At 51.2% G+C, this 23742-nt stretch overlaps 1 protein-coding gene across 1 annotated transcript in view; it reads left to right on the forward strand.

Annotated features, from left to right (window-relative positions):
• LOC132835973 (interleukin-12 receptor subunit beta-2-like) overlaps positions 1 to 23742 on the forward strand; it is a 76212-nt gene that overhangs the window by 14925 nt on the left and 37545 nt on the right. Inside the window, exons 4-7 of the mRNA XM_060855146.1 lie at positions 4884 to 5038; positions 5871 to 6028; positions 9247 to 9412; positions 15814 to 15893. Of these exons, the coding sequence (XP_060711129.1) occupies positions 4884 to 5038; positions 5871 to 6028; positions 9247 to 9412; positions 15814 to 15893 (559 nt within the window). The remainder of the gene's footprint in view (positions 1 to 4883; positions 5039 to 5870; positions 6029 to 9246; positions 9413 to 15813; positions 15894 to 23742) is intronic.

The following is a 23742-nucleotide window of genomic DNA, read 5'->3' on the forward strand; positions in this document are numbered from 1 at the left end:
TAGCAATGGCTCTTTCAGTCTTTCAATTTTCTGGGCATGGAAGAAGTGACTTTAGGGACCTTGGAAAAGGTGACTAATACCAAGCTGATGGAATTGGCAGACAATCTGGGGTTAGAGCTGCTTCCTTCTGTTAGGAAATGAGAGATAAGTACAGCAATAGTTCAGCATTTAAAGTTGCCAGAAATGCCATCAGAATCTTTAGAAAAGGCTAGAATTCAATTGAGAATGAAGCAGCTTGGGTTAGAGACAAAAGATAAGGAAAAGGCATCAGAAATGGAACAGTTTGAATTGCGATTAAAAGCAGAGGAAAGACAAAAAGAATGAATCACTTTAGCAAAAGAAAAAGAGAGAGAAGAGAGAAAGAGCTGAAAGGAAGAAAGAGAGAGAATTTGAACTCAAGAAGTTGCAACTTAGACATGAGTTCAAAAATTAACTTCCTGAGGTAGTGAGAACTCACTTAGAACAGTAGAGAGTTAAAATAGCAAGATTGGCAGATGATTATGAGTTGGTCAATAAATCAAAGCTTCGCTTCCAAAATCAATTTCAATCCGTGAGGGATAGGAATTGGGGAAAACAGAAATCTTCAAGTAGAAAGGGAAGTGAAGGAATCTCAGTGAAGATCATAAGGATAACTTCCCACAGGGCAAAGTGGAAACCCTTGAAGGGGAAAGAGAAGTTTAAAAAGCTCCAGTGTTTTCACTGCAGGTGAAATCACAGTGTTGGTGGGTTAGGTAAAACACTGGGAAGCCAGATGTAGGAAAACAGGATCAGCCAGTGAATTTTGTTGGAGTGGTAACGGAAAACACAGTGGAAGCTAGAAAGCTGCACCAGAATGTACAACCTGGTCAGAGGTTGGTTAAGGAGGAAGTACCAGGTCAATGGGCAGCACGATGGCTCAGTGGTTAGCACTGCTGCCTCACAGTGACAGGGACCTGGGTTCAATTCCAGCCTCTGGTGACTGTGTGGAGTTTGCACATCCTCCCTGTGTCTGCATGAGTTTCCTCTAGGTGCTCCGGTTTCCTCCCATACTCCAAAAGTGTGCAGGTTAGGTAAACTGGCCATACTAAATTGCCCATTGTGTTCAGGGATGTGTAGGTTAAGTGCATTAGTCAGGGGAAATGTAGAGTGGTAGGGGAATGGGTCTGGGTGGATTACTCTTTGGAGGGTCAGTGTGGACTAGTTGGGCTAAATGGCCGGTTTCCATTCTGTAGGGGTTCTATTTTATTCTATTCATATACCTACGAAGGTAAAGTCTACTCACATAGGCCAGGAGCAGCAGGTAAAGAGGTTACAATATTAAAAGATACAGGATCCTCTCAATTGTTGATGTTGAAAGATGAGATATGTATCTCTGAGGGACTATTGCCAGAAAAAGGTACTAATAAAGACTCCTGGGCAAACTCCCAGCTCTAGGAATACAATTTGGCCTTGCTAATGATATATAGTAGGAGTGCTGCTGACTGTGGTTGAAATGCCAGTGGAAATTCAGGCAACTGAACAATTGTGGGACATATATCCTGGGACTTTTCCAGACTGTGTGGTAACGAGGTTACAAAGTCACCAGTTGAAACAGGAAAGATCAAACAGTACAGATAAGGAACTTGAAGTGGAATTAGCAGAGACCCTGTTTGATCAAATGGTTGACACAAAATAGGAGCAGATAGATCACAAAACAGACATCTTTAGTTCAGAGAAATTAACTGATTTAAAGCAGAAAGATGAAAACTAAGCCAATTGTACCATAAGGCATACATGGAAAAAGAATCCAAATGAATCCCTGAATGCTATTATCTCAGAAATGATGTCTTAATGAGGAAATGGAGACCATCACACATTCAGGCAGATAACAAATGGACAGAAGTTCATCAAGTCGTATTGCCAGTGGGTTATGGAATGGAAGTGTTGTAATGTGCATGAACTACCAGTAGGAGACATTCAAGGGTGAGAAAAGCTTAAGCTAAAATACAAAAACATTTTTACTTGGGCTGTACAAGGACATAGCTGAATTTTGCCAGACATGTCAAATATGTCAGGTATATGTCAGGAAAACCACAGGCAGTAATAAAACCCACACCTTTAATACATATCGAGGAATATTTTACAAGAGTCTTAACTGATTGCGTAGGACCCCTACCTAAAACAAAAACTGGATATCAGTATTTGTTAACAATAATGGATGTGTCCACTAGATTTCGATAGGCCATCCATTACACAATATCACAGCTAAAAGGTCCCTACCTTTTATCTTAGCCTGCTGGACATACTTTCCTCATTCCTGATGAAGGGCTTATGCCCGAAACGTCGAATTTCCTGTTCCTTGGATGCTGCCTGACCTGCTGCGCTTTTCCAGCAACACATTTTCAGAATTCAGAGACTACCCATCTGAACGATGTGTCAAATTTTAGGGAACAATTAAATAGAGCAGGGGAGTTGGCTAGACAGCATTTAAAGGTATCACAGCGTACATTGGAACAGGAAGCAGACAATAAATCAGAAACTTGCAATTTTGCTATCGGAAATAAAGGGTAGGTGTTACTTCCGGTGTTAGGTGAATCTTTAAAAGCAAGGTTTAGTGGGGCCTTATCAAATCAAAAAGAAATGGAGTGAGGTGAACTACTTGTTAAAGAATCCAGACAGAAAGAAATTTCACAGAGTATGTCACATGAATATGCTCAAAAGGTAGTTTGACAGGGAAGGAAAGTCAAAGGAGACTGTGTTACAGGTTACAACACAAAGGGAAGTACGAAGTTCAAAGGATTCTGAATTGGACACTTCTCAAATTAAATTGGGCAATGAAGAAGGTGTCAAAAATTGGAATAAATTATAGACTTACAGAATAAAATCAAAATGACCTGAAAGAGTTAGTACGATCACATGGGGAGATATGTGGAAATAAGCTGGGAAATACTAATCTAACTATGTATAATGTAGATACAGGAGATGCTGTTCTGATTTAGCAACATTCTTATAGGCATAACCCTCTAAAGTTGGCACAGGATCAAAAGGAGGTTGAACACATGTTCCAATCGAAGTGAATTACAGTGACTGGAGCTCACTCATAGTAAAGGTCCCAAAACCAGAAGGTACCCAATGGTTACATGTGGACTTATCCTGCTATTTCTGAGTAAATAGAAGACCTGGTGGGGAGAAGACCAAAATTGCAGGTGTAGTGGACAGCGAAGAAGGTTACCTCAGAGTACAACGGGATCTTGATCAGCTGGTCCAATGGGCATTTAAAAGGCATCTGGATGGATATATGAATAGGAAGGGTTTGGAGGGATATGGTAAAAACAAGGACTGCAGATGGTGGAAACCAGATCCTAGATTAGAGTGGTGCTGGAAAGTCGACATTTCGTGCTCCTTGGATGCTGCCTGAACTGCTGTGCTTTTCCAGCACCACTCTAACCTTAGAAGGATATGGACCAAGTGCTGGCAAATGGAACTAGATTAGTTTAGGATATCTAGTTGGGTGAGGTGGACCGAAGGGTTTTTTCCATGCTGTCCATCTCTATGACTCTAAGAGACCAAATCAAGGTCTCTTCAAAATTGTGGGGGAGTTTGGGGTTAATATAATGGAAGATGTTTCCAGTTGTAACCAAGACGAGATCTGGGAGCACCAATATAAGATGGCCAATGAATCCAGTAGGGAATTTAGGACAAATGCCTTCACAAGAGAGACCGTGTGGAACTTGATAACACAGGGAGTACAAAGTTAAAAATCACACAACACCAGGTTACAGTCCAGCAGGTTTATTTGGAAATACAAGCTTTTGGAGCACTGCTCCTTCGTCAGGTAGTGGGACAGGATCATAGGACACAGAATTTATCGTTAAAGAACTGTCACACAACTGATGCAATGTATTTTTTTAAAAAAGTTATAAATCTCTCAGCCTCTGATGCTCCAGGGAAAACAGCCCCAGCCTGTTCAGCCTCTCCCTTTAGATCAAGCCCTCCAACCCTGGCAACATCCTTGTAAATCTTTTCTGAACCCTTTCACAACATCCTTCTGAAAGGAAGGAGACCAGAATTGCACGCAATATTCCAAAAGTGGCCTAACCAATATCCTGTGCAGTTGCAACATAACATCCCAACTCCTGAACTCAATACTCTGACCAATAAAGGAAAGCATACCAAACGCCTTCTTCATTATCCTATCTACCTGTGGCCTTACATTCAAAGAGCTATGAACCTGCACTCCAAGATATCTTTGTTCAGTAACACTCCCTCGGAACTTCTCGTTAAGTGTATAAGTCCTGCTCTGATTTGCTTTTCCAAAATGCAGCACCTCACATTTATCTAAATTAAACTCCATCTGCCACTTCTCAGCCCATTGGCCCATCTGATCAAGATCCCATTATAATCGGAGATAACCTTCTTCGCTGTCCACTACACCTCCAATTTTGGTCTTCTCCCCACCAGGTCTTGTATTTACTCAGAAATACCAGGATAACATCAGGAAGTACTTATTCAGACAAAGGGAAAGAGAAATGTGGAACTCTCTGCCCCTGAGAAAGTTGTTGAGGCTGGGGGCAATGAAAAATTTAAGTCAAGAGTTTGATGGATGTTCTTTAGACAGCTTGGGACTGAGATGACAGATCAGTCATCATCTAGTTGGACAGTGAAAAGGTTTGAGAGTAAATGGCTCAAGTCTCTTCCTATTTTTACCTAACTACACTTTTTACCTATTGTTTTGAACTTTGAGATTTTCTGAACCTGGGGAGCACGATTTATGCAGGAATTGGCCAACTCTTGCTAGATCCTGTGGCCATTAACAACCTGTCTTGGAACAAGTGAGCAGTGTAACTGTCTGTGCTGCTTGAGTTGGGAGGAATCCTTTCAAGCAGTAATGATCGCACGTTGATGGCCTACTCTTCTTCCCATAGCACTGACCCAACTGAAATATCGACCTGTTTACATTCATTGCTGTTGGAGAGGAAGCAATTCACTGCAGGAAGAACCTACGTTGCTTGGGTAAAGACCAATGGCACACAGAGAGAGGAAAGCTTAAAAAGACTGGAATTCATCATTGATGACATAGGTACAGAGATTGTTGTCATAATCAATGGTTAGCATTTCCGTCACACAATGTACAACTAGCTAAACAAAAGACCTTTGGATAACTACCAGGCACTTTAGCCATTTCTGTGTAAATTCAGTGAGGGATCTCATTTGCAGAGTGGACTAAACTTTTATCTATCATCCCCATGACCAGTATTCAAACTGAGCTGAGTGTGATTTGGCTGCATATCTGTCAGGGTGAAATTTGATGGGGAGGTCAGGTGAACTCGATCAACTCTGGCTAATAACCAACCACATAGCCCTGGTCACACTAAACAACAACTTTACTCACAAACATTCATTAGCCTGTGACTCTTCATCTCACTGTGGTACAGGTCCCACATACATTGATTTCTCACGAGGGTATGATCCAACACATACTGAGACTCTCTGGAATGCAGATCTACACACACTGATTCTCACTGAAGTATAATTCAACACCCAGCCTGGCTCTCATAGAGGTATGAATTGCCCACATGCTGACTAATACTGTGGTACAGGTTCCGCAGATAGTGTCTCTCGCTGTGGTACAATTCAACATACACTGACACTGACTGGGATACAGTTTCCACACAGACTGACTCTCATTGGGCTAAAAGTCCATTCAAAGGTAAAAATATTGCCTTACCTCAACAGCCATAGCATGGTAATCCTGGCTGGCTTCTGTCTTGATCATGATGAGTTAGTAAGGTTTCATGCAGATGCAGTGATGGAATCTGGAGCCAGTCTTGGGTTGGAACGGATGTAGTCAATGGTAATGGCTGCCTTTCCAACTGCCTACACTTTCTGAAACTGCTGTATTGTTCCTTTAGTGAAGCCTCTGTCTCCAGCTGCTGTGACTGGAGAATTGACACCGGACACTTCAAAATCCATATTTATTACATGGCAGAAACCCAACAACCTCGATTCATCAAAAACCCTTCAGTTTAAGCTTCAGTACAGAGTTGTAGATGACCCGTTCTGGACTGAGGTAAGTCAGTCTTTGCCCTAACTGTTTGAGCCCTTTAAGGGGGTCAGCATTGGTGTGCTCTTTAGCTGGTGAGAGTAGCAAGTGACAGCAAGGTATGATAAACACAGGCTGGGTGATAAACCCCAACAGATCATCGAACATAGAACAGTACAGCAGAGTACAGGCTCTTCAGCCCTCAATGTTGTGTCAACCTTTTATCCTAGTACCACACAGGAAATGGACCTGCAGCCCAAGATCCCTCTGTTCCTAACGATTCTGCCATTTACTGTATCCTTTCCTCTTGTATTTGATCTCCCATATGCTTCACCTCATCTGTCTTCTAAATGTGAATAAATCCTCTAGCTAAAAGTCTCTCCAATTATTTCCCTACCACTGATGTAAGACTCACTGACCTATAATTTCTTGGATTATCCTTGTTGCCCTTCTTAAGCAAAGGAACAACATTAGCTATTCTCCAGTCTTCTGGAACTTTAGCAGTGGTTAAAGAGGATATAAAGATCTTTGTCAAGGCCCCAGCAATCTCCTCTCTTGCCTCCCTCAGTATCCTGGGATAGATCCCAAGGGCTCTGGGGAGTTATCTATTGACAGGTCCTAGAATATCAACATACCCCTTCCTAATCTTGCACTCAGCCATGTCCTGCTCCTTGGTAAATACCAATGTGAAGTTTTCACTCTACCTCACTCTATGCATAAGTTCCTTCCTTTGTCCTTGAGTGTACCTACCTGCCTCTTGCTCCCACTATATGTGTAAGATGCCCTGGGATTCTCCTAAATCCTATTTGCCAAGGGCATTTCCTGGGCCCTTTTCATCCTAAAATTTCCTGTTTCTTGCCTGCTTCCTTTATATTCTTGAAGGGCCTTGTCTGATTTTCTGACCTTACAATGACTCTCCTAACCATATCGGTGACATTCCCATGCAGCGTCACTTCACTGAGGTATTCCAGCAAAACAAATTGCTGATTTGAAGTGAGCCTCCATGTTTTACAAATATCTGACTGGTATCATCAGAGACTTGAGCCCAGTCACATCATGTGAGACTAACAAGGTTGTCAATGCTGAAACAGCTTTTAAATTGACAAATGATATCACACAAGCCCCAACTTTCTCAGCATCAGGGTGGCACAGTGGCCCAGTGGTTAGCACTGCTGCCTCACAGCACCAGGGACCTGGATTCAATTCCTGCCTCGGGCAACTGTCTGCGTGGAGTTTGCACACTCCCTATGTGTCTGTGTGGGTTTCCTCCGGATGGTCCGGTTTCCTCCCACAGTCCAAAGATGTGCAGGACAGGTGAATTGTCCATGCTAAATTGCCCATAGTGTTAGGTGTAGGGAAATGGGTCTGGGTGGTTGCTCTTCGGAGGGTCAGTGTGGACTTTTTGGGCCGAAGGGCCTGTATACACACTGTAGGGAATCTAATCATCTCCTGAAATGTGGAACCTGCGGGTTTATCCAGAGAAGTGACTGCTGCTGGCTTGTCTGAAGGTTATCAGACATGTGTGGTGCAGTGAACCATATACACCTTGCATTTAGCTATTGTCTAAGCACAATGTACACAACTTGAATTCCACCCGTAATCGATGCTCCTGAACTCTATGAATAAAGGTAAAATCACTGGAAATGTGAAATAAAAACCTGGGTTCTGAAGAAGAGGCATATTAAATTGGAAATGTTAATGTCTCTCATTCATTAGATGCTGCAAGACCCCGTCAGTTTCTCCAATACGTTTTGGTTTTACTTGTTCCTGAATCATTGGTCTTCTGAGGTGGAGGCCCCAAGGCCTGGGCCATGCGTCCCTCAAACATGAACCCATGGGTCACCTGAAAGGTGGCCCTCTCACTTTCGATCCTGACAGCAGCAGCTTCTCTCCTCTCCTTCCTTTTCCAACTCACACCGTGCAGAGTCCCCTATTGGATTCACTGGAGCCAGCGGGAATCTCTGTGCTGCTACTGGGGAGGAAGATGTCACTGTAGAGACGAACCAAAATATCACCGAAGCTGCTTCTGTACTCAGTGAGCAAAGTAGAGGCTGACAGCTTGTAAAACATTACACAGTTTAATACCGGATCAGAAAGAAATGGGGCACTCTTTCTGGGATACTGACACATCAAAGAGTTAAAAATCCCACAACACCAGGTTATAGTCCAACAGGTTTATTTGGAAGTACAAGCCTTCAGCAGGTAGCTAGTGGGGCAGGATCAAAACTCACAAAGTTCAGAGTAAAAGATCAAAGTGTCATGCAACTGATGCAATGTATTGAATAAACCGAGATTGCTGTTGATTCTTAATCACTTAGAACACACACATATAAAAGGCTGTAGGGTGAATTGGTATGTTCAGATTTGTATTTGCAGATACATTCTATTTTGCTCAAAAAGCAGACAGTCTGTAGGCAGTCAGTCCGTGTTCCATTTAAAAATTACTATTGTGGAAACAGAATGAATCTGACTCTATACAGACAGACTCTAACCTCACAGCTTTAATGCATTGTCTGAGCTAAGGTGTCACCTTTTTGATAAAACGTTAAGTTATCGCCAGACTGTGATTTGAAAGAAGTTCTGGGATTCACATTTTAATGAATGAAACCTGCATCCCCATTCTAAGTGATTAAAGACTGAACAGCAATCTAAGTTTGTTCAATACATCGCATCAGTTATCTGACAATTTGACTGTTTACACTGAATTCTACGTCCAATGATCTTACCCGTCTAGCTACCTGATGAAGGAGCAGCACTCCGAAACCTAGTACTTCCAAATAAACGGCACTGGGCGGCACAGTGGCACAGTGGTTAGCACTGCTGCCTCACAGCGCTAGAGACCCAGGTTCAATTCCCGACTCAGGCGACTGACTGTGTGGAGTTTGCACATTCTCCCCGTGTCTGCGTGGGTTTCCTCCGGGTGCTCCGGTTTCCTCCCACAGTCCAAAGATGTGCAGGTCAGGTGAATTGGCCGTGCTAAATTGCCCCTAGTGTTAGGTAGGGGGTAAATGTAGGGGTATGGGTGAGTTGCGCTTTGGCGGGTCGGTGTGGACTTGTTGGGCCGAAGGGCCTGTTTCTACACTGTAAGTAATCTAAAAAAAAACCTGTTGAACTCTAACCTGGTGTTGTGTGATTTTTAACTTTGTCCACCCCAGTCTGACACCGGCTCCTCCACATCAAACAGGGAGCTCCTCCTGATACAGAGTTCTCCAGAAAATAACCACGTTTGCTGCATTATGTTAAAGATTTCACAGGATGAAATTGGAATCCATTCAACAACTTACGAGTTGGAGGATCTGCAGCCATTCACACTCTATGAGATTCGGGTACAATGTGCACGAGAAGGAGAGACAAACAGGAGATTGTGGAGTGAATGGAGTGCTGTCTCCAGAATTCGAACTTCGGAAGACAGTAAGTGTGTCATCCATAACAATACAGATTACAATCTGTCACCCCTCGCTGTATCACGCTGCTGTACCCCACACCCCTCACTGTATCACGCTGCTGTACCCCACACCCCTCACTGTAACACTCTCTGATATACCCCACACCCCTCACTGTAACACACTGATATACCCCACACCCCTCACTGTATCACGCTGCTGTACCCCACACCCCTCACTGTATCGCTGCTGTACCCCACACCCCTCACTGTAACACTCTCTGATATACCCCACACCCCTCACTGTAACACACTGATATACCCCACACCCCTCACTGTAACACTCTCTGATATACCCCACACCCCTCACTGTAACACTCTCTGATATACCCCACACCCCTCGCTGTATCACACTGCTGTACCCCACACTGTATCACACTGCTGTACCCCACACCCCTCACTGTAACACACTGATATACCCCACACCCCTCGCTGTATCACGCTGCTGTACCCCACACCCCTCACTGTAACACGCTGCTGTACCCCACACCCCTCACTGTCACACTCTCTGATATACCCCACACCCCTCGCTGTATCACGCTGCTGTACCCCACACCCCTCACTGTAACACGCTGCTGTACCCCACACCCCTCACTGTAACACTCTCTGATATACCCCACACCCCTCACTGTAACACTCTCTGATATACTTCACACCCCTCGCTGTATCACGCTGCTGTACCCCACACCCCTCACTGTAACACACTGATATACCCCACACCCCTCACTGTAACACTCTCTGATATACCCCACACCCCTCACTGTAACACTCGCTGATATACCCCACACCCCAGACTGTAACACACTGATATAACCCACACCCCTCACTGTAACACTCTCTGATATACCCCACACCCCTCACTGTAACACACTGATATCCCCCACACCCCTCACTGTCACACTCTCTGATATACCCCACACACCTCACTGTAACATTCTCTGATATTATCCACACCCCTCACTGTAACAGTCTGATATACCCCACATCCCTTACTGTAACACTCTCTGATATACCCCACATCCCTCACTGTAACACACTGATATACCCCACATCCCTCACTGTAACACGCTGCTGTACCCCACACCCCTCACTGTAACACTCTCTGATATACCCCACACACCTCACTGTAACATTCTCTTATATACCCCACACTGTAACACTCTCTGATATTACCCACACCCCTCACTGTAACAGTCTCTGATATCCCCCACATCCCTCACTGTAACAGTCTCTATATGACCCACACCCTTCATTGTAACACACTGATATAACCCACATCCCTCACTGTAACACTCTCTGATATAACCCACACCCCTCCCTGTAACACTCTCTGATATACCCCACACCACTCACTGTAACAATCTCTGATATTACCCACACCTCTCACTGTAACACTCTATGATATACCACACACCCCTCACTGTCACACTCTCTGATTTCACCCACACCCCTCACTGTAACACACTGATATACCCCACACCCCTCACTGTAACACTCTCTGATATCACCCACACCCCTCACTGTAACACTCTGATATCCCCCACACCCCTCAATGTAACAGTCCCTTAAAAACCCCACACCCCTCACTGTAACACTCCTGATATCATCCACACCCCTCACAGTAACACACTCTGATATACCCCACACTCCTCACAGTAACATACTCTGATATACTCCACATCTCTCACTGTAACACTACCAGATACCACCCATACCTCTCACTGTAACAGTCCCTGATATAACCCACACCCCTCATTGTAACACACAGATATACCCCACACCCCTCACTGTCACACTCTCTGATATAACCCACATCCCTCACTGTAACACTACCAGATACCACCCATACCTCTCACTGTAACAGTCCCTGATATACCCCACACACCTCATTTTAACACACTGATATACCCCACACCCCTCACTGTCACACTCTCTGATATAACCCACATCCCTCACTGTAACACTACCAGATACCACCCATACCTCTCACTGTAACAGTCCCTGATATAACCCACACCCCTCATTGTAACACACTGATATAACCCACACCCCTCACTGTAACACACTGATATACCCCACACCCGTCACTGTAACACACTGATATTACCCACAATCCTCACTGTAACACACTCACATAACCCACACCCCTCACTGTCACACTCTCAGATATAACCCACACCCCTCACTGTAACACACTGATATAACACACCCCTCACTGTCACACACTGATATAACCCACACCCCTCACTGTCACATTCTCTGATATAACCCACACCCCTCACTGTAACACACTGATATAACCCACACCCCTCACTGTCAAACACTGATATAACCCACACCCCTCACTGTCACACTCTCTGATATAACCCACACCCCTCACTGTAACACACTGATATACCCCACACCCCTCTCTGTCACACTCTCTGATATAACCCACACCCCTCACTGTAACACACTGATATAACCCACACCCCTCACTGTCACACTCTCTGATATAACCCACACCCCTCACTGTAACACACTGATATATACCCCACACCCCTCACTGTCACACTCTCTGATATATCCCACACCCCTCACTGTAACACACTGATATTACCCATACCCCTCACTGTAACACTCCCTTAAAAACCCCACACCCCTCATTGTAACACTCACAGATATACTCCACAACCCTCACTGTCACACTCTCTGATATATCCCACACCCTTCACTGTAACACTCACTGATATACCCCACACCCCTCACTGTAACACTCTCTGATACAACCCACACCCCTCACTGTAACACTCTCTGATATTACCCACACCCCTCACTGTCACACTCTCTGATATATCCCACACCCCTCGCTGTAACACACTGATATACCCCACACCCCTCATTGTAACACACTCTCTGATATAACCCACACCCCTCCCTGTAACACACTGATATAACCCACACCCCTCACTGTCACACTCTCTGATATAACCCACACCCTTCACTGTAACACACTGATATAACCCACACCCCTCCCTGTAACACACTGATATACCCAACACCCCTCACTGTAACACACTCTCTGATATACCCCACACCCCTCACTGTAACACAATGATATAATCCACACCCCTCACTGTAACACGCTGATATATCCCACACCCCTCCCTGTAACACACTGATATACCCCACACCCCTCACTGTAACACACTGATATACCCCACACCCCTCACTGTAACACACTCTCTGATACACCCCACACCCCTCACTGTAACACAGTGATATACCCCACACCCCTCACTGTAACACACTCTCTGATATACCCCACACCCCTCACTGTAACACAATGATATAATCCACACCCCTCACTGTAACACACTGATATATCCCACACCCCTCACTGTCACACACTGATATACCCCACACCGCTCACTGTAACACTCTGTAATATACCCCACACCCCTCATTGTAACACTCTCTGATATACCCCACACACCTCACTGTAACATTCTCTTATATACCCCACACTGTAACACTCTCTGATATTACCCACACCCCTCACTGTAACAGTCTCTGATATCCCCCACATCCCTCACTGTAACAGTCTCTATATGACCCACACCCTTCATTGTAACACACTGATATAACCCACATCCCTCACTGTAACACTCTCTGATATAACCCACACCCCTCCCTGTAACACTCTCTGATATACCCCACACCCCTCACTGTAACAATCTCTGATATTACCCACACCTCTCACTGTAACACTCTATGATATACCACACACCCCTCACTGTCACACTCTCTGATTTCACCCACACCCCTCACTGTAACACACTGATATACCCCACACCCCTCACTGTAACACTCTCTGATATCACCCACACCCCTCACTGTAACACTCAGATATCCCCCACACCCCTCAATGTAACAGTCCCTTAAAAACCCCACACCCCTCACTGTCACACTCTCTGATATAACCCACACCCCTCACTGTAACACTACCAGATACCACCCATACCTCTCACTGTAACAGTCCCTGATATAACCCACACCCCTCATTGTAACACACTGATATACCCCACACCCCTCACTGTCACACTCTCTGATATAACCCACACCCCTCACTGTAACACACTGATATACCCCACACCCGTCACTGTAACACACTGATATTACCCACAATCCTCACTGTAACACACTCACATAACCCACACCCCTCACTGTCACACTCTCTGATATAACCCACACCCCTCACTGTAACACACTGATATAACACACCCCTCACTGTCACACACTGATATAACCCACACCCCTCACTGTAACACACTCTCTGATATACCCCACACCCCTCACTGTAACACACTCTCTGATACACCCCACACCCCTCACTGTAACACACTGATATACCCCACACCCCTCACTGTAACACACTCTCTGATATACCCCACACCCCTCACTGTAACACAATGATATAATCCACACCCCTCACTGTAACACACTGATATATCCCACACCCCTCACTGTAACACACTCTCTGATATATCCCACACCCCTCACTGTAACACACTGATATTACCCACACCCCTCATGTCACACTCTCTGATATAACCCACACCCTTCACTGTAACACAATGATATAACCCACACCCCTCGCTGTAACACACTGATATACCCCACACCCCTCATTGTAACACACTCTCTGATATAACCCACACCCCTCCCTGTAACACACTGATATAACCCACACCCCTCACTGTCACACTCTCTGATATAACCCACACCCTTCACTGTAACACACTGATATAACCCACACCCCTCCCTGTAACACACTGATATACCCCACACCCCTCACTGTAACACACTCTCTGATATACCCCACACCCCTCACTGTAACACAATGATATAATCCACACCCCTCACTGTAACACACTGATATATCCCACACCCCTCACTGTCACACACTGATATACCCCACACCCCTCACTGTAACACACTGATATACCCCACACCCCTCACTGTAACACACTCTCTGATACACCCCACACCCCTCACTGTAACACACTGATATACCCCACACCCCTCACTGTAACACACTCTCTGATATACCCCACACCCCTCACTGTAACACAATGATATAATCCACACCCCTCCCTGTAACACACTGATATAACCCACACCCCTCACTGTCACACTCTCTGATATAACCCACACCCTTCACTGTAACACACTGATATAACCCACACCCCTCCCTGTAACACACTGATATAACCCACCCCACACCCCTCATTGTAACACTCTCTGATTTAACCCACACCCCTCACTGTAACACACTGATATTACCCACACCCCTCACTGTAACACTCTCTCTGATATAACCCACACCCCTCCCTGTAACACACTGATATTACCCACACCCCTCATGTCACACTCTCTGATATAACCCACACCCTTCACTGTAACACAATGATATAACCCACACCCCTCGCTGTAACACACTGATATACCCCACACCCCTCATTGTAACACACTCTCTGATATAACCCACACCCCTCCCTGTAACACACTGATATAACCCACACCCCTCACTGTCACACTCTCTGATATAACCCACACCCTTCACTGTAACACACTGATATAACCCACACCCCTCCCTGTAACACACTGATATACCCCACACCCCTCACTGTAACACACTCTCTGATATACCCCACACCCCTCACTGTAACACAATGATATAATCCACACCCCTCACTGTAACACACTGATATATCCCACACCCCTCACTGTCACACACTGATATACCCCACACCCCTCACTGTAACACACTGATATACCCCACACCCTCACTGTAACACACTCTCTGATACACCCCACACCCCTCACTGTAACACACTGATATAACCCACACCCCTCCCTGTAACACACTGATATAACCCACCCCACACCCCTCATTGTAACACTCTCTGATTTAACCCACACCCCTCACTGTAACACACTGATATTACCCACACCCCTCACTGTAACACTCTCTCTGATATAACCCACACCCCTCCCTGTAACACACTGATATAACCCACACCCCTCACTGTCACACTCTCTAATATACCCCACACCCCTCACTGTGACACACTGATATATCCCACACCCCTCACTGTAACACACTCTCTGATATAACCCACACCCCTCCCTGTAACACACTGATATAACCCACACCCCTCACTGTCACACTCTCTAATATACCCCACACCCCTCACTGTGACACACTGATCTATCCCACACCCCTCACTGTAACACACTCTCTGATATAACCCACACCCCTCCCTGTAACACACTGATATAACCCACACCCCTGACTCACTGCCCTGTCTCCTCTCTGGATTCTCAGCTCCTGTTGGATCTCTCGATCTGTGGTTTTCACACCAGCCTGCTCTGGATGGATTGCAGACCCTGACCTTGCTGTGGAAGGTAATGTTTGATAGATGACATTTTCCTCTCCAATTCCCCAATGGGCCCAGGGTGTAGCAGAGCCAACTTGCAGAGTGGAGTGGGGGATGGACTGTCCGCTCTCAGTCCACTGCCCTGAAACATGTCATTTCGATTTACTCTCTAGTGTGGGATTAGTGTTAAGTAGGGGTCTGGGGGGTGAGGGTCTGGATAGAACATAGAACAGTATAGCACTGGACCTTTGACCCACAATGATATGCCGAACATGACACCAAATGAGTAATCCCTTTTGTCTGCTCATGGTCCATATTCTGCCATCCTATCTAAAAGCCCCTTGAATGTCCCTAATATCTGCCTGCACCATCGCCCCTGCCAGTGTGTTCCAGACACCTACAACTCTCTGTGTACACAAACTTACTCCTCATGGCTCCTTTGAACTCACCCCTCTCTTACCTTAAATGCATGCCGCCTGGTGTTAGGCCTTTGAACTCAGTGAGAAAGATTCTGTCAACCCGACATATACACCACTCATAATTTTATAAACTTCGACCAGATCTCCCCTCAACCTCTGCTACTTTAGAGAAAAACACCCCAGTTTGTCCAGTCTCTCCTTACAGCTCATACCCTCTAATCCAGGCAGCATCCCAGTAAACATCTTCTGCACCCTCTCCAAAACCTCCATGTCCTTCCTGAAATGAGGCAACCAGAACTTAACGCAATACGCCTAACCAAAGTTTTATAAAACTGCAACATTCACACAGCATTGCCCTCTGAGAAGGGCGCTGCTTGTCACAGGCCACTCGGGTGTTTCCTTTCTTCCTGGTGGTGGAAATTAAATAAAGATTTGTGCACTTTGTGTCTCTCACTGCGTCTCACACTTGCACACACACACCCTATGGGTGCTGGGGAAAAAAATAAGCACTACCGCAGTTAGGTGGGAGTGTGGGGGTTAAAATAAATAAAAACCAACAAACAAAAATAAAACTGCAACATGACATCCTGACTGTTGTACTCATCGCCCTGACCAACAAACGCACATATGCCAAATGCCTTCTTTATCACCCCATCTGCTTGTGTGGCCACTTTCAGGGAGCTATGGACCAGGAGCCCAAAACCCGTCTGTATAGCAATGCTGGTCAGGGTCCCGCCATGAATTGGATTCTTTCCCTTAACATTCGATCGCCCAAAGTGCAACACCTGACTTGCCTGGATTCAACTCCGTCTGCCATTCCTTCGCCTGGATCCTGCTGTATCCTTTGACAATCTTTTACACTATCCACAACTTCTCCGATCTTTGGTTTGTCTACATTTTCATCCAAGGTAGTTAGATATATCATAAACAACAGAGGTCCCAGTAGGGATCCCAGCGGAACACCACTGGTCACAGACCCCCAGCCAGCAAACCACCTTTACACCACCACCCTCTGCATTCTGTGGGCAAACCAATTCTGAATCCACATGGCCGAGTCACCGTGGATCCCAGGCACCCTACTCTTCTGCATTAGCTGACCACGAAGGACCTTGTTGAAAGCCTTACTGACATCCAAGTAAACAGCATTCACTGCTCCAACCTCATCACCTCCTCAAACAAAAGTCAATCAAGTTAACAATGCATGACCTACCTGCACAAAGTCACGCTGTCTGCCCCTACGGCCGCCATGCTTATGCAAATGTACCTAACTCGGGGGGTGGTTGTAGGGACCATGTCGGGGGATGGGCGTGTATGGACCGTGTCGGGGTGTGGGAGTGTACGGACCGTGTCGGAGGGTGGGTGTATGGACCATGTCGGGGTGTGGGAGTACGGACCGTGTCGGGGGATGGGTGCGTACAGACCGTGTCGGGGTGTGGGTGTGTACGGACCGTGTCGGGGTGTGGGTGTGTACGGACCGTGTCGGGGTGTGGGAGTGTACGGACCGTGTCGGGGTGTGGGTGTGTACGGACCGTGTCGGGGTGTGGGTGTGTACGGACCGTGTCGGGGGGTGGGTGTGTACATACCGTGTCGGGGTGTGGGAGTGTACGGACCGTGTCGGGGTGTGGGTGTGTACGGACCGTGTCGGGGTGTGGGAGTGTACGGACCGTGTCGGGGTGTGGGTGTGTACGGACCGTGTCGGGGTGTGGGAGTGTACGGACCGTGTCGGGGGGTGGGTGTGTACGGACCGTGTCGGGGGGGTGGGTGTGTACGGACCGTGTCGGGGTGTGGGTGTGTACGGACCGTGTCGGGGTGTGGGAGTGTACGGACCGTGTCGGGGGGGTGGGTGTGTACGGACCGTGTCGGGGTGTGGGAGTGTACGGACCGTGTCGGGGTGTGGGTGTGTACGGACCGTGTCGGGGGTGGGTGTGTACGGACCGTGTCGGGGGTGGGTGTGTACGGACCGTGTCGGGGTGTGGGTGTGTACGGACCGTGTCGGGGGGTGGGTGTGTACGGACCGTGTCGGGGTGCGGGTGTGTACGGACCGTGTCGGGGTGTGGGTGTGTACGGACCGTGTCGGGGTGTGGGTGTGGGAGTGTACGGACCGTGTCGGGGGGTGGCTGTGTACGGACCGTGTCGGGGTGCGGGTGTGTACGGACCGTGTCGGGGGGGTGGGTGTGTACGGACCGTGTCGGGGTGTGGGTGTGTACGGACCGTGTCGGGGGGTGGGTGTGGACATACCGTGTCGGGGTGTGGGAGTGTACGGACCGTGTCGGGGTGTGGGAGTGTACGGACCGTGTCGGGGGTGGGTGTGTACGGACCGTGTCGGGGTGCGGGTGTGTACGGACCGTGTCGGGGTGTGAGAGTGTATGGACCGTGTCGGGGTGTGGGAGTGTACGGACCGTGTCGGGGGGTGGCTGTGTACGGACCGTGTCGGGGTGCGGGTGTGTACGGACCGTGTCGGGGCGTGGGTGTGTACGGACCGTGTCGGGGCGTGGGAGTGTACGGACCGTGTCGGGGGGGTGGGTGTGTACGGACCGTGTCGGGGTGTGGGAGTGTACGGACCGTGTCGGGGTGTGGGTGTGTACGGACTGTGTCGGGGTGTGGGTGTGTACGGACCGTGTCGGGGGGTGGGTGTGTACGGACCGTGTCGGGGTGTGGGAGTGTACGGACCGTGTCGGGGTGTGGCTGTGTACGGACCGTGTCGGGGTGTGGGAGTGTACGGACCGTGTCGGGGTGTGGGTGTGTACGGACCGTGTCGGGGTGTGGGAGTGTACGGACCGTGTCGGGGTGTGGGTGTGTACGGACTGTGTCGGGGTGCGGGTGTGTACGGACCGTGTCGGGGGGTGGCTGTGTACGGACCGTGTCGGGGTGTGGGAGTGTACGGACCGTGTCGGGGTGTGGGTGCGTACGGACCGTGTCGGGGGGTGGCTGTGTACGGACCGTGTCGGGGTGTGGGAGTGTACGGACCGTGTCGGGGTGTGGGTGTGTACGGACCGTGTCGGGGGGTGGGTGTGTACATACCGTGTCGGGGTGTGGGAGTGTATGGACCGTGTCGGGGGGTGGGTGTGTACGGACCGTGTCGGGGGGCGGGTGTGTACGGACCGTGTCGGGGTGTGGGTGTGTACGGACCGTGTCGGGGGGTGGGAGTGTACGGACCGTGTCGGGGGGTGGGTGTGTACGGACCGTGTCGGGGTGTGGGAGTGTACGGACCGTGTCGGGGTGTGGGTGTGTACGGACCGTGTCGGGTTGTGGGAGTGTACGGACCGTGTCGGGGGGTGGCTGTGTACGGACCGTGTCGGGGTGTGGGAGTGTACGGACCGTGTCGGGGTGTGGGTGTGTACGGACCGTGTCGGGGTGTGGGAGTGTACGGACCGTGTCGGGGGGTGGGTGTGTACGGACCGTGTCGGGGTGTGGGAGTGTACGGACCGTGTCGGGGTGTGGGAGTGTACGGACCGTGTCGGGGTGTGGGAGTGTACGGACCGTGTCGGGGGGTGGGTGTGTACGGACCGTGTCGGGGTGCGGGTGTGTACGGACCGTGTCGGGGTGTGGGTGTGTACGGACCGTGTCGGGGGGTGGGAGTGTACGGACCGTGTCGGGGGGTGGGTGTGTACGGACCGTGTCGGGGTGCGGGTGTGTACGGACCGTGTCGGGGTGTGGGTGCGTACGGACCGTGTCGGGGTGTGGGAGTGTACGGACCGTGTCGGGGGGTGGCTGTGTACGGACCGTGTCGGGGGTGGGTGTGTACGGACCGTGTCGGGGTGTGGGTGTGTACGGACCGTGTCGGGGTGTGGGAGTGTACGGACCGTGTCGGGGGGTGGCTGTGTACGGACCGTGTCGGGGTGTGGGAGTGTACGGACCGTGTCGGGGTGTGGGTGTGTACGGACCGTGTCGGGGTGTGGGAGTGTACGGACCGTGTCGGGGGGTGGCTGTGTACGGACCGTGTCGGGGTGTGGGAGTGTACGGACCGTGTCGGGGTGTGGGAGTGTACGGACCGTGTCGGGGTGTGGGCGTGTACGGACTGTGTTGGGGGGTGGGTGTGTACGGACCGTGTCGGGGTGTGGGAGTGTACGGACCATGTCGGGGTGTGGGTGTGTACGGACCGTGTTGGGGTGTGGGAGTATGGACCGTGTCGGGGTGTGGGTGTACGGACCGTGTCGGGGTGTGGGAGTGTACGGACCGTGTCGGGGTGTGGGAGTGTACGGACCGTGTCGGGGTGTGGGTGTGTACGGACCGTGTCGGGGTGTGGGAGTGTACGGACCGTGTCGGGGTGTGAGAGTGTACGGACCGTGTCGGGGGGGTGGGTGTGTACGGACCGTGTCGGGGTGTGAGAGTGTACGGACCGTGTCGGGGTGTGAGAGTGTACGGACCGTGTCGGGGTGGGTGTGTACGGACCGTGTCGGGGTGTGGGAGTGTACGGACCGTGTCGGGGGGGTGGCTGTGTACGGACCGTGTCGGGGTGTGGGAGTGTACGGACCGTGTCGGGGGGGTGGCTGTGTACGGACCGTGTCGGGGTGTGGGAGTGTACGGACCGTGTCGGGGGGGTGGGTGTGTACGGACCGTGTCGGGGTGTGGGTGTGTACGGACCGTGTCGGGGTGTGGGTGTGTACGGACCGTGTTGGGGTGTGGGTGTGTACGGACCGTGTCGGGGTGTGGGAGTGTACGGACCGTGTCGGGGTGTGGGTGTGTACGGACCGTGTCGGGGTGCGGGTGTGTACGGACCGTGTCGGGGTGTGGCTGTGTACGGATCGTGTCGGGGTGTGGGAGTGTACGGACCGTGTCGGGGGGTGGCTGTGTACGGATCGTGTCGGGGTGTGGGAGTGTACGGACCGTGTCGGGGTGTGAGAGTGTACGGACCGTGTCGGGGTGTGGGTGTGTACGGACCGTGTCGGGGTGTGGGAGTGTACGGACCGTGTCGGGGTGTGGGTGTGTACGGACCGTGTCGGGGTGTGAGAGTGTACGGACCGTGTCGGGGTGTGGGAGTGTACGGACCGTGTCGGGGGGTGTGGGAGTGTACGGACCCTGTCGGGGGGTGGGAGTATGGACCGTGTCGGGGGGTGGGAGTATGGACCGTGTCGGGGTGTGGGAGTGTACGGACCGTGTCGGGGTGTGGGTGTACGGACCGTGTCGGGGTGTGGGAGTGTACGGACCGTGTCGGGGGGTGGGAGTGTACGGACCGTGTCGGGGTGTGGGAGTGTACGGACCGTGTCGGGGTGTGGGTGTACGGACCGTGTCGGGGTGTGGGAGTGTACGGACCGTGTCGGGGGGTGGGTGTGTACGGACCGTGTTGGGGTGTGGGAGTATGGACCGTGTCGGGGTGTGGGTGTACGGACCGTGTCGGGGTGTGGGAGTGTACGGACCCTGTCGGGGGGTGGGAGTGTACGGACCGTGTCGGGGTGTGGGAGTGTACGGACCGTGTCGGGGTGTGGGTGTGTACGGACCGTGTCGGGGTGTGGGTGTACGGACCGTGTCGGGGTGTGGGAGTGTACGGACCGTGTCGGGGGGTGGGAGTGTACGGACCGTGTCGGGGTGTGGGAGTGTACGGACCGTATCGGGGGGTGGGTGTGTATGGACCGTGTCGGGGTGTGGGTGTACGGATCATGTCGGGGGGTGGGAGTATGGACCGTGTCGGGGTGTGGGTGTACGGACCGTGTCGGGGTGTGGGAGTGTACGGACCGTGTCGGGGGGTGGGTGTGTATGGACCGTGTCGGGGTGTGGGTGTGTATGGACCGTGTCGGGGGGTGGGTGTGTATGGACCGTGTCGGGGTGTGGGTGTACGGACCGTGTCGGGGTGTGGGTGTGTATGGACCGTGTCGGGGTGTGGGTGTACGGACCGTGTCGGGGTGTGGGTGTGTATGGACCGTGTCGGGGTGTGGGAGTGTACGGACCGTGTCGGGGTGTGGGTGTACGGACCGTGTCGGGGTGTGAGAGCGTACGGACCGTGTCGGGGTGTGTGTGTGTACGGACCGTGTCGGGGTGTGGGTGTGTACGGACCGTGTCGGGGTGTGGGTGTGTACGGACCGTGTCGGGTTGTGGGTGTGTACGGACCGTGTCGGGGTGTGAGAGTGTACGGACCGTGTCGGGGGGTGGGAGTACGGACCGTGTCGGGGTGTGGGTGTGTACGGACCGTGTCGGGGTGTGTGTGTGTGTACGGACCGTGTCGGGGGGTGGGAGTGTACGGACCGTGTCGGGGGGGTGGGTGTGTACGGACCGTGTCGGGGGGTGTGTGCGTACGGACCGTGTCGGGGTGTGGGTGTGTACGGACCGTGTCGGGGGGGTGGGTGTGTACGGACCGTGTCGGGGTGTGGGTGTGTACGGACCGTGTCGGGGGGGTGGGTGTGTACGGACCGTGTCGGGGTGTGGGTGTGTGCGGACCGTGTCGGGGTGTGTGAGAGTGTACGGACCGTGTCGGGGTGTGAGAGTGTACGGACCGTGTCGGGGTGTGAGAGTGTACGGACCGTGTCGGGGTGTGGGTGTGTACGGGCCGTGTCGGGGTGTGAGAGTGTACGGACCGTGTCGGGGGTGTGGGTGTGTACGGACCGTGTCGGGGTGTGGGTGTGTACGGACCGTGTCGGGGGGGTGGGTGTGTACGGACCGTGTCGGGGGGTGTGTGCGTACGGACTGTGTTGGGGGTGTGTGTGTGTACGGACCGTGTCGGGGTGTGAGAGTGTACGGACCGTGTCGGGGGGGTGTGTGTGTACGGACCGTGTCGGGGTGTGGGTGTGTACGGACCGTGTCGGGGTGTGGGTGCGTGCGGACCGTGTCGGGGTGTGGGAGTGTACGGACCGTGTCGGGGTGTGGGTGCGTACGGACCGTGTCGGGGTGTGAGAGTGTACGGACCGTGTCGGGGGGGTGGGTGTGTACGGACCGTGTCGGGGTGTGGGTGTGTACGGACCGTGTCGGGGTGTGGGTGCGTGCGGACCGTGTCGGGGTGTGGGAGTGTACGGACCGTGTCGGGGTGTGGGTGCGTACGGACCGTGTCGGGGTGTGAGAGTGTACGGACCGTGTCGGGGGGGTGGGTGTGTACGGACCGTGTCGGGGTGTGGGTGCGTGCGGACCGTGTCGGGGGGTGTGTGTGTACGGATCGTGTCGGGGGGTGGGAGTATGGACCGTGTCGGGGTGTGAGCGTGTACGGACCGTGTCGGGGTGTGGGTGTGTACGGACCGTGTCGGGGGGGTGTGTGTGTACGGACCGTGTCGGGGTGTGGGTGCGTGCGGACCGTGTCGGGGTGTGAGAGTGTACGGACCGTGTCGGGGGGTGGGTGTGTACGGACCGTGTCGGGGTGTGGGAGTGTACGGACCGTGTCGGGGTGTGGGAGTGTACGGACCGTGTCGGGGTGTGGGTGTGTACGGACCGTGTCGGGGGGGTGGGTGTGTACGGACCGTGTCGGGGTGTGGGTGCGTGCGGACCGTGTCGGGGTGTGAGAGTGTACGGACCGTGTTGGGGTGTGAGAGTGTACGG

The sequence above is a fragment of the Hemiscyllium ocellatum genome, chromosome 45 (assembly GCF_020745735.1).
Source record: "Hemiscyllium ocellatum isolate sHemOce1 chromosome 45, sHemOce1.pat.X.cur, whole genome shotgun sequence".
NCBI classification, from domain to species: Eukaryota; Metazoa; Chordata; class Chondrichthyes; order Orectolobiformes; family Hemiscylliidae; genus Hemiscyllium; species Hemiscyllium ocellatum.